General features: G+C 41.4%; 1 protein-coding gene across 9 annotated transcripts in view; it reads right to left on the minus strand.

Annotated features, from left to right (window-relative positions):
• The window catches only part of adgrl3.1 (adhesion G protein-coupled receptor L3.1), a 119996-nt gene that overhangs the window by 44740 nt on the left and 62981 nt on the right, over window positions 1-12275 (minus strand). For all 9 annotated transcript variants that reach the window (XM_013914341.1, XM_013914337.1, XM_005747019.1 and 6 more), the window contains exon 7: window positions 10883-11671. In XM_013914341.1, the coding sequence (XP_013769795.1) occupies window positions 10883-11671 (789 nt within the window). The remainder of the gene's footprint in view (window positions 1-10882; window positions 11672-12275) is intronic.

Here is a 12275-nt window from a genome sequence, read left to right on the forward strand (position 1 = left end):
GGTTTGTGAAAAAGTTTCAGTGTATAAACTGCAACTCTCCAGCTCAAAGCAAGACAAGTGATTGGTTTTTCCCTGCATCTGTGTTTCCTTTGGGGAAACTAATGGTTCTTGCTGCTTAACCTGGCAGAAAAAACATTCTTTCAGTGGCATGCATGATTCATAGCACTATGACATCACAAGAGGTAGGAAGGCCACTTAAATGCATACGGCACACACTTTTATTGTCAATATTTAATTGTAAAGAGGTTCAATTATTCACATTGACCCTGTTTAGGGGACAGAAATAAAGAATGAATGGATGAGATGATGGGAAGCGTACAGTATGTTGGTGTCTGTGCCATCGTGGATGCAGAGGCTGTACCAGTCTGTCTCACTCTCTTTGCAAGATCAGTCTTGCACGATTAAAAAACGATATGAAGAAATGAACAATTTTTTAATTTGATTAACAGTTAAATACCGTACACTGGAGGAGACTAGTCTCTAAAGCTTAATTGTTACTTGCCTTTTACAAAAGCACAGATTAGTCTTATCCGCCGCACATTTACTATACAGCTGAGCATATTTGTATATGTAAAATATACACAAGAGCACTTTTTAGAAGATTGTAATTACAGACATCTGTCTATTAAGTTTACATATTCCACATTATATGAGTTGCCTTGTCTCCAAACGACACTGTAATAATTTAATAATATTGCACTTTTGCACCTGGTATTTTTAGATTCAGCTACAACTTAGTTACTAAACAAAAATCAATAGAAGATTCTAAAAATGTGTTCTGGCTTCACCCTGCTATTCAAATCCCACAGTGTGTGACACGCAAACACACACAGCACAGATCACGAGGCAACTCAAATATGAACTCTTCAATTTCACGTTATGCTACTTTCTTCCACACAAATATGTATTTTCTAATCTTTCTCTTCTGAGTCAGCTTGTAACTTTTTTTTTTAACACACAAAGCAATGATAACCAAAAAGCTGTTTAGAGAAGACTGAGCTGCACGTGCCTTCAAACATTTCATATTTCTGATTTCTGGTTAACAGGGTTCTTTAAAAATTTCCCGTTTAAAAAATAATAACAATAAGCTTAAAAACTGCCTTCGTGCTAAAATGATTGATTTCAAAATTTTCAGGAGACTTGTGTTTCTCATTGGTTTGCCTTAGGTCATAATACGTATTACACGGTGGTCACTGACACTGTAGGGTTGCAGATGTTTCACTGAAGACGTGCAAGTCTGACATGAGCCTAAATATAACTCCACACGTGTGTGTGTGTGGCAGCTGTTTAGCTCTTTCTGATTTTAATTTCACATTAATTTTCCACTGATTTGAATTAGACAGTGAACCTACGCGATAGACGTAATAACAAGTGAAACAACCCATTAAGTTATAAATGGACTGTGGAAAAAATTTGCTTTACTTTTTGCATTGTTTTAATAAATGTTGTCTATTTTAATTTGTTCCTTGTTTTTGGGTAGGGGGGTTTGTTGGGTAGATGTGAGTGGAGAATAAAGTGCGAGTGTGTGGGTTGTTGTTGAATGGAGTGGGTGTTTACATTGTTTCCTGTGAACTAAAGTTGTCCCTTCCTGTGGATTTTCTTTCTTTCTCACTTTAATTAAAAGACACCGGGCTGTGCTTCTCTCCATCATTCTGTCTTCCTCCCTTTCTGTCTGTCTGCTTGACTGACAGCCATCTTACATCCCGCTCCTCCTGTACGTTCTGTTCTGTTCCTTCACAACTCAATGGAGTGTTTCCGTACCTAAACTGTGCTGCTCCCCGTTCCTGAATCACTGCCGCCCTGCCTCATGCATTCTCCACGGAACATTGCCATCAATCATGCGTGGCGGCAGTGGCCTAGGGACTAGCTGTCAATCTGCGTGTGTTTGTATGAGTGTGTGTACTTATGAAGCAGAGACAGAGTATGTGTGTGTGCCTATCTGGACTCAAACGGGAAGCTCCATTAGGGCCTCTGCCACAACAATAGAAGAGTAATGGTGTGTGTGCATGTGTGCGTGTGCGTGACTGAGGTTGATGTCTGCTGTCATTCCAGTACAGGGCAGCAAACACACTGGCTGGCAGCTCCGGGTGAGGTAACACAAAAGTCTGCAAGCATCATAGGCAAGGGGCCACAGCACATCGCTCTCTATCTCTCTTCCTTCCTTCCTTTCTTCCTTCCTTCCTTCCTTCCTTCCTTCCTTTCTTCCTTCCTTCCTTCCTTCCTTCCTTCCTTCCTTCCTTCCTTCCTCAGCTGTTCTTTTAACATTTTTCACCCGATCTTATCTCTCACTCATAACTTTCTTCCACTATCTGAGACATCTTGTAGCCTTTCTCAGCACTACTTTAAATGTGCACTGCACTATGTTTTCTTATTTTTTTAGTTTTCTCCTCCTTTTCCTTGTTGTTTTGCAGCATTTTGGCTAAAAACGACATTCTAATGCTATGAATTCATCACCGCCATCACTCAGGATGCTGTGTAAGAGACCGTAGGGAACTATAGGAGCATGACATAACAGGTCCATGAAACATTTATGAAGAAAGAAGGCTAGAGGTTGCAGTTGTGGGGACTGACATATCTCCCGGCATCGAAACCGAGGGAACCTTGAGGAAATGTGCCGTGACAACTTCATGATGTCAGCTAACCTAAACACTATGCTCTTTGCCAAAACTGGTGCCACAAAAACACGCTGACAAATTTAGTACAAGCTCGTCACTTAAGGATTTTACACGTATCTAAGCCTTGCACATGCTTGTGGGTGACATATTTTAACACATATATATTTTTAGGGCAAACCTGAGTCACTACCTTACCTGCCTTTGCATACCAGGAGATGAAAAATGGCCATTGTGCAAAAGAAACAAGATTTTCTTCAGCGTCTTAAACTGACCAATTTGCTGAAGCCTGGTCTGCAATTGCTCCTTTTTTAAATTGAATTAACTTTCTTTAAATCAGTCATTCAAATAATACATATTTGTGCAACAATGCGATTACAGTTGCACTGATGAATAAGATCAAATAATTGCCGAGCTCTAATCTCATTCAATTCTACTGTGCAAACTCCATCTGATGAGGAAGCTCGCGTAATATAACTGAAAGCAACAGATCAGTTACTAATGGACCCAGTGGGCTCGTAGTTGTGCTCTCTGTTGCTTCCTCGGACAAGAATAAACACTTAATCTCAGAAGTGCCTGAAATGCATCTACACTTTCATGTCAATTGCCAAACTCCATCTGAAGAACATTTGGTATTCTATTCTATTCTATTCTATTCTATTCCACTCTATTTGTTTTTCTGACCTGTAGCAAGCCCAGGGGAAGGTGAGACAGAGACAATGGCAGGGTGGCAGTAAACTTGTTCCTGAAGTTGTCATCTGTCACCACACTGGAGGGGCCACAGAGATGCTGTCAGTCAGCCTGGGATGCTAGCACATGATCATCTGACATGCAGACAGGCACTGTGTTTGTGTGTGCGAGTGTGTTTGTGTGTGCCGTGATGTTTTTCTGTGTGGGTAAGACTGCCTGTCGCTGCCTCTGCTCTGTTGCAGAGAATGCTCTTGTTGACTTCTCACTTGGTAAACAGAGGGATCGTAAATCCACAACACAAAAGGTAGAAGGCAGGGAGGAGAGAGGAGAGGGAAAACGAACTTCCCCTGGCAAGTTTCCCACACTGTCAGAAAAAAAATGGCAGACAGGCGGCAAGAAGGAGAGGCAGAGTGAAACGGAAGCAAAGAGGGACTTGAATTAAGGGAGAAGTTTTGCAGAACTTGAATGAAGTGTCTATTACATTATCGAGAATGTGAGACGATTTAGCGAAAATCTACTGCATCCGTGCCCTCACACATGCAAACACTATTCTGAGCAGTCTAGAGGGGTAAAGGCAAAATGAATCTGACTGGGGGCCCAAACGCTTTCTAGGTTTGATGGTAGCACACGCACTAAATGGAACTGCATACAGCGATAACATGCCACCCCTATGGCTGAAGAGCACACACACACACATAAAACCAGAGCTTGTGGCGAGTGGCTCAAGTCTGCTGATAAGACAGAATGGAGCACTTCAAAGTAGCGATACTTTCAAGATTAAAAACAAAAAAAAAACCCACACATACACAAAAACAACCCCCACTAATAGAGCCTCACTCAAAATGGCTGCCAGGGACCCGCACCACGATCTACAGCTAATGCTTCACATGCAGACACATCCCTGCTCAGCCCTGTTGGCTTTCCAGTTGCATAATCATGCCATCCCTCTGCTGAGCTCTAAGGCACCTGCAGCAAGTTTTCCAATTACATGCTTCTTTCTTAATCAGAGGAAGCTCCCTTGTTCAAAGCAAAAAGCTAACGGGACAGACCAAATTGTCTTTTTTAACCCCTTTTTTTTTAAGTTTTAAAATATAAAGAATCATCAGCACATTCCTTTAGAGTCTTGATCGCTCCTTTTCCAGGCAGGCTATAAACTTATGTCAGTTATATGAGAACTGCGATGAAAATTTGTCTATAAGGCATCTAGTAAAATACAATGAATATATTTGAATGGGAGTTGTTTGCTTTGCCCCATATCTTTCAAAATTAAGGGCAACCCTGGCTGGCTTGCAAAGGTGAACCCAGGCACAGTTCAACTGGGCATGTTGGGTATGATATGCATGTAGCGTGATCGCTATCCAAGCCCAAACATGGATCTACAATGCTTCCTCGATATGGCTGTATTGTTGTTAACTACAAATATGAGCACAAAAAGCACATAAGGTCGTGAAACTTGTACTCTAAAAGCGTATTTTTTTTCAGCCCTGCATTTGTGTTTGTGAAAGAGAGAGAAAACAAGCACAAGACAGGAATCCATACGCTGAGCCAAGCTGATGGAGATTTGGGCCTAGATCTTCGAGGCCAGTGTGAAAGCAGGCCAGCAGTGGGGTCGGGAGGGGGACCAGTCTTTCTAAATGATGGTACACGGCAACCAGTCTCAGTACTCCGTTTTTTGACCTGCACATTTAATGTCAAAATGTCAAAAGTAAAATCCTAATGCACATAAGGGGACATGCTCCGATAACTGCTATTGTTTCTGTTTACCTTCTGCTGGGCTGTGGATTTCCCTTCCACTCTATTGTCCAAGCTAGGCCTGCTTAATTTGGCATCTGCTCTTTGGCAGGAGGAAAGCAGTGCTGAGGCCAAATGCACGCAGAGGGCCTGGCAGAGGCTATCCAATCGATAAGGACACACTCCAGGCAAGGAACAGGTGCAGCAGACTCTCTGAAGCAGAGCTCAGTCTCTGCTGAGATGGCTGTGCTGTAATGTTTTTGGGAGTGAGGGAGATAGGCAGCGATTGAGGAGCCGGTGAAAGATGCAGGTGTAGAAGACAAGAGTGGACAAATTCCTCAAAGTTACTATCTAATAAAGCATTTGATATTGGTGTACAAGAATGGTGTTATGAAGAGAGCGTAGAAATGATCGGTTTACAATGTACTATCTAAAACTACGTAGACATAAGTAACAGTTATATTCAGTAAAAATGACATATACCTGAAAATGCTTAGATGCTAGGACTTTTCACTTGAAAGCCGCATTGTAAATTACTTTTACAAATCTTTCTACAAAGATGGGCTCAAAAGATATTAAATTATAAAGTTGTCCCTTTCTAAACAATCATAAAACAAACTAAGTAACCTCCCTTCACTTTTGCAGAGCTGTGTTATCATGTGATGTGAATAACTAAAGGACCTAACAGACTCTCTCTCTCTCACACACACACACACACACACACACACACACACACACACACACACACACACACACACACAAACAGCTTGCTTTGACAGGCCAAAAATGTTCTGAGGGTTAGTCTAATCAGTGACCTGGTGGAAGATGGTCTCCACTTCAACCGCTAAGTATTTTTCTTTCTCCCCTTAAGCTGGCTTCCAACATTTCCTGCACTGCTAAGCACTGCTGCTTGATTGCAATCTGTTGTCAAGGAGAAAAGGAGAGGAGGGAAGAGGAAGAAGGAAGGGGAGAAGAGGAGAGGAGAGGAAACGAGAGAAAAGGAAAGGAAACAAGAGGAAAGAGGTGGACTTCCTTAGGAAATGTAACTATGCAATTTCAGCCATTAAGAGTTCAAAGGTCAACCTTTACATCTTGTTAACCTGACAGTATTGAAAGCAAGGTCATCTTTATTTAACAGAAGTAGTGTTTAATTACTCTCAAGGACAGATCATTTTGACTCTCCGGTGTATATTGTGTTGCCTAATGGTTAAACCACACATTTTATTTTATTTTCTACTTATCTATTGCTTAAAAGCAACGTGCCAATGTGAGAATTGTATTTTTATTACTAAAACACTTGGAAGTAACTGTCAAACAATATGCTGTCTTTTTGTCTTCTAATTAACTTTTTTTTTTCTGGAGCACTGCTCTCCAGTTGCCAGAAAAAAAACAATCCACCAGGATTACTCCAGAAAGTTTCGCGCAATGTTTCTTTTTTTTAAAACCGATTTCAGTGTGTTGCATCTATCCCATAGAATATGCAATCAGACTGTCAGACATGAAATTAGGACCTCGGGTAGATCACAATCCTAAAGAGCTGCGAGTTAGCACTAGAAAGAGTATATATAGCACTTGTGAGAGTGCAGTAAGGTGGGAAAAAAAAACCCTGCACAAGACAAAATGAGAAGAGAGTGAAGACAAGTAAAACAAAGACAGAGAAGGCAGTGCTTCTTAGTTTTAGCCATGTTTTTCCCTCCTACCCCGTAGATACAGATAACATGAATAATTTTGTGACTTTGTTGGGAAAACTTTTTAAAGTGTGGCAAGGCAGACTGAAGGTGATAAATTATTCAAATGTTTCATCGGAGCCATGCCGCTTGCGTAGGGCAAGTCTCTATAATATGCATGTAAGAAGACGTGATGAAACAACTCCATAAACAGTAGAGAATGAGAGAACGTTTGGGGATTGTGAGGGAGGAGAAAAGGGTGATGCAGAGACAAGTGACTTTGACTTTACATAGGCATTCAGTAGGACTCTATAATATATAGATCTAAAGGACTCTCAATGAAATAGCGCTGTGTGATGTGGGAACCGGTTGGGAGCAGAAAAGGAGGACAGATTAGGCGCTAGATAAGGAAGACAGAGTGAAAAACAGAGGAAAAAAACACTGAGTGAAAGAGAAAGACGTATGAGCAGGATGGAGGAAATGTTAAGAGTCCTGTCATTGTGAGGGCATGTGTTTGTGTAAGAGGCAGGGAGAGGAAGAATGTCGATTTAACAGAGAGAAGTCCAAACATTAACAATAAATGCAGAGGGCACAGTTTACTTTCTCGTTAGGTACCAAGGGAGAAATAAAACATGCATTTCAAAAAGAAAAATTTCTGCTCCGTGTTACATCAATGACGCGACAGAGAAAACCTGCACATCATATGTTAGCCCATGCTGAACTAAACCTGCTTTATTTGTTTCTCCCCTGCGACCCCCTTTAAATCCGTCAATGCGATATATGAAACTAGGCCTGACATTTTCAGCACCGGGGTAAATAAACATGACCTTTAAATACCTCAAACATTTCAGACTTCTGCATATTGTGATAATTTTCTAACATATGACTCGAATTAAGACATGGTATGTATATATGATAGAGAAAATATTAATTTAGGTACTCAAAAATGTTTAGGTCTGGTATCCATTGTGTCATTGTTCATGTGTTCGTTGTGGACATTACTGGTGATGGAAGTTGTGTTGAACGGCAATCTTTCCAAATGCAAATAAATAAATAAATAAAATCAAACATGGTTATATATGGGGATTATATTTCGCATAATATAAATCTTTCTCTTGTACCGCCCTGTGATCCTTCCCAGTGAATCAAATCAAACACACTCAAACTGCTGCATAGCTAACAAAAGCTAGCATCTAACTAGCATACGTGGCTGATGTTGACTTCAACACAACCTCCTCACTAGCTTTCTGTGGCTTTTGACCAAATATATTTGTCAGAGTTCATGCTTCTTTTGTCTTTAGGGTGTAGTGAAACGGCGAGGCTGAAAGAAAAATAGGCTAAAGACGTGTCTTTGCTGTTGCTTTGTCCAAACAGGTGAATATAACAGCAATCAATCACTGGAGGAGAACATCAACAACCGCTCCATCGTCTGAAAACGCAGCTGTCTTTTTCTTATTCGTGACTGACGTCATTTATACGTCATCAGTGTTTCTGCAATTGTTCTCCCTGCCAGTGGAGGGAGCAAAAAAAAATCCACACTGCATGTTTAGCTGCTAGGTTGTTTTACTAGTGTACAATGACCTCTGACTGCGCAGTAGCCTAATTCAGCATGCTAAAATAATATGATTATAATATATATATATATTTTTTAACCACGGCCTAATACAAGTCTGTTTATCTTTTCCATTTTTGCTTTAAATAAGAGTACTTTTACACAAGTTCAGTCTTTCAGCATACCGTCCCTGCCCTGTTGTTCACATTGAAATGTGTGTTCCAAAAGCAAACAGTGCAAGCACTTCAGACTGAATTCTTTTAAACCATTTGCCTTTTGTCATCCGGACACAACAAAGTAATTGGTTCTCTCTGCGTTGTACCCCAATTACACTCAGCTCTCAGTGGCCTACCTCATCCTTCTCTCCGAGCATGGCCCATTTCCTGCCTCATTTTATATCTTAAGAAGTCCATATGAGCCGAAACAAAAACAAGGCGCGCATTAAGCCACATCAGTAATGAGTGGAAACCCTCAGAATGGCTCTTTTTCTTTGGTCTGTTTCCTGGACTGACTAAGAGACATGTGATCATACTCACAGCAGTATATGCTGAATGCATTTAGTTAGTGAATAAAATGGTCGAATACCTTCTCTAGTTTTAGAAGGCACAAAGGGCAAAACACTGTGCCAAAATGCAACAAAATAAAAATTTAATGAGCTATTGCCTCACTTTAAGAAGAATGAGAGACTCGTGCAGTTAAGCCAGTTAAATTATTTCTTGTCTTCACTGAGTGACGGAGTGAAGCGAGGAGGAAAGTAAAAGTGCGGAGCAGCATTGATTGTATGTATTTATCCCCCGCTGGTCAGCAGTCTGGCTTGTTGCTGTGCACTGGAGGTCATTCTTCACATTGAATCTCCATTGATCTCCTCTTTAGAGCCTCCTGAGACACCCCAAGCTCTATTATGAGAGTGTTCACACTCACCAATAAACACGAATGTACGCTCATGAATAAAGAAAAAAAAAAGAACCCGTACTGTAAGTACATTAGCACATGGGTATGGATATATTATTATGCATGTCTAAACATACACATAAGCATATTTTTACACCATGGCCCCCTTCCACATACAGCACACTGATCGGTAGAAACCAAGTTTAATGCTGCCTCTCTCTATAATTTCTTGTACTGTGCCTCCTAACTGCTTGTAAGAGCATGCGTTAATTCAGACATCATTTAATAAGACATGCAGCCAGACTGCCTTGACCACTCCATAGAAAGGTGCTGAAAGGCAATTACGCTGGGCAAATAGCCCTTCAGGCTCCAGGGGCCTAAGCCCTTCCATCCAGAGGGAAGGAAGAGGGGAGGGTGTACTCTAACCTCACACCAGAGTTATATGAGTCACCCTCGGTTAGATAGACAGAATTCCTAGTGCTTTTAAACAGATACAGCAATTCTATTTAAGGTGACTCATTGTTAACCCTAATGAGTCACCTTACCAGCTGGATTTATGACCCTGTATCGAAATACTTTGACCTTTATTTGACCTGATCCATGTATGACCCCACCCCCTACGCTTAATCATGTAAAGAATTTTGATTGCATCTGTTATTTCTGACAGGAAAAAAAAAGACAAAAATGAACCAGGTTTGCGGTGCCCAAAGAATTTAAAAGCTGCACTGGCTGGAAAAAGTGTCCTTTTGTGTACTCCGGTGTCAGGCTGTAATCATCTGCTGCTGTAATACAAACAACCTGTCTCTCAAGACATATCTATTAAAATTTAAACTGCTTTTGTCTTTTAAAAGTAATAGTTAGCTTTGCGCTTTAGCACTGACACAGGGAAATTGCAGATTTTAGTCAGTTTGCATGGTGAGAACATTTGGGAGCAGATACATATGGATAAATGGATAAAAAGCAAACAAAAAAGTGCATGTAACGGCTTAAAGTGTGTTCAGATTGTCATCTTATATGGATGTGAAAGCACCATCAGTTCCCCCGTCTTCCACATACTCCTGGCTCCACTCAAGAGGAATGCATTATGATTTGTTAAGCAGCTGGGGAAACTAAAGAGAAAGCTGGCAAGTGGTACATTAAGAGCCACAAGGCATTTACGGCATTACATCATTGGAGATAGTATTCTTCTAAAGGTAGAGATCAAGGTAGCCTTTATGATATCTTTCTCATTTACGCGTAGAGGAATCTACTGCCATCTGACATCCACAACTTCAGTGGCAGTGGTATATGTAGGACCAGCTGTAAACGTTTTTCTTTTTTGACTTCTGAAAACATGCAGATATCACAAGTGGGGTGGTGGAGGAACAGTCGTAATTGAGAATCATGACAGCACAGATGGTGCTTTCCTTTTTCTTCCTCTTCAAGTTATTTTGAACAATTAATTATTGGAGGCAGATTACTGCCTATAAGTATTCCTTATGTCACAAGAAAACTGTTTTATTTTCTTTAATGTTAGCATTAAAAAAGCCAAGGTAGTTCACTCGAAGATTTAAAAGAAATCACATCACGGGCTAGTCATCACTTTCAGTACCAAAGACATTTTCTAACCGGCATAATTTTCTTCTGGCTCACACATATAGTAACGTGAAATTGGAAATCATTAAGGGAAGATGAAAAAACGAGGTGGAGTAATGAGAAAGAGGTAGAGAAGGGAATCTTAGACTTTGGCTTGGACCTACCATTGTTGCCGAAGTCGAGCGAGTACTTGACCACGTGGTAGTTATTCCACACATACAGCAGGTTGTCTCTAGGGTTGTAATCCACTGCAGCTATGTACTGGTAGGAATTAGGGAAGGGTATGTTAACCGTCATTTCTTTCCCCTTATCAGTGTTGTACATGTAGTCAATCTTGTTCCCTGTGCCTTCGTTGTCATCATCTTCATAGACGGTTTTGACAACATAAAGGACTCCGCAGATCATGAACGCATTGGAGGCAGAGCGCTTGTCGTAGCTCGTGTCCCAGGAGCCTTCGATGCGCAGGGTGTAGGGATTGAGCTGGCTCACCACGATGCGCCCATTGTTCTGCTCCGTTGCGTAGATCACCCACAGACCGTTCTCATCCACCGCCAGGTCAATGTCCGACTTGCCCCCCCAGCGGTAGGGCGACGTGTCGTGGTAGTTGGCGTTGGCAATAATCGCCTCACCGCTCTTGATGCGCGTGCGCAAGTCAAACTTTACGATGTTGCGGGTCCGCTCCTTGTTGAAGAACAGCGCACCGTCATAGACGACAAAGCCAGTGCCGTCCACCCGATGCGGCAGTTTGTATGTGGTGGTGGGACGGCCTGCGATGAAGTCCTCCTTCGATGAATACTCAGTCAGCGTGTCCGTGCGGTATGGTGTCCAGGGCATGTAGTAGATCTTGTCAGAGGCCTGCAGCGGGTCTTTGCACCAAGCACCAGACTGATGGTCCGATTCAAAAAGATGTTCGCTTTGGTAAACTCCCCGAAGAATGCCGGGGCACAGAAACACTGAGGAACAAAAGAAAACATTTTCACATTAGATAAGTTTAAATTACACGGCTGATGTAAAATGTCAACTGTTCTCAGTAGAGTTCCTGACAGAGCTTTTGAAATGTTTGCCTCCATTCATACGTGTTTCTAAAAAAACATAACAGAGTATTTTAACTTAACCACCGGTGAGTGATGATGACATGATAGGCTTACTGTGTTGTGATTTGGATGTTGTATAGTCACTGTCATTGTTAAGCACAGCAACAGTATGCCTTCTATTCAACAGATAATACGATACTCTCACAGCGAAAAGATGAAGAGAAAATGGCACATTTTGTTCTACTTCCACCCTTTCCCTCTATTCCCATTTCTCCCTCCCTCCTCAGCTCCTCATTAGTCTCACAGCTCTTTCTTCCTTTCTCTCCCTTTCTATTTCTGTCAGGAACAACCAACTGTAGAACCAAACACATCTTTTATCGTCTGCTGTTTTTGCAGTTGTTACAATAATTCTTTTCCCACTCCACGCTCACTATTCTCCTCTTGGAATACTGGGGTCATGTTTTATGAGGGATGTGGGAGAAGTAGTAAATTCTGGGAAGCCAGTGCGACAAGAGTCATTGGA

The sequence above is a fragment of the Pundamilia nyererei genome, unplaced genomic scaffold (assembly GCF_000239375.1).
Source record: "Pundamilia nyererei isolate P.nyererei 1_Seehausen unplaced genomic scaffold, PunNye1.0 scaffold00187, whole genome shotgun sequence".
Taxonomy (NCBI): Eukaryota; Metazoa; Chordata; class Actinopteri; order Cichliformes; family Cichlidae; genus Pundamilia; species Pundamilia nyererei.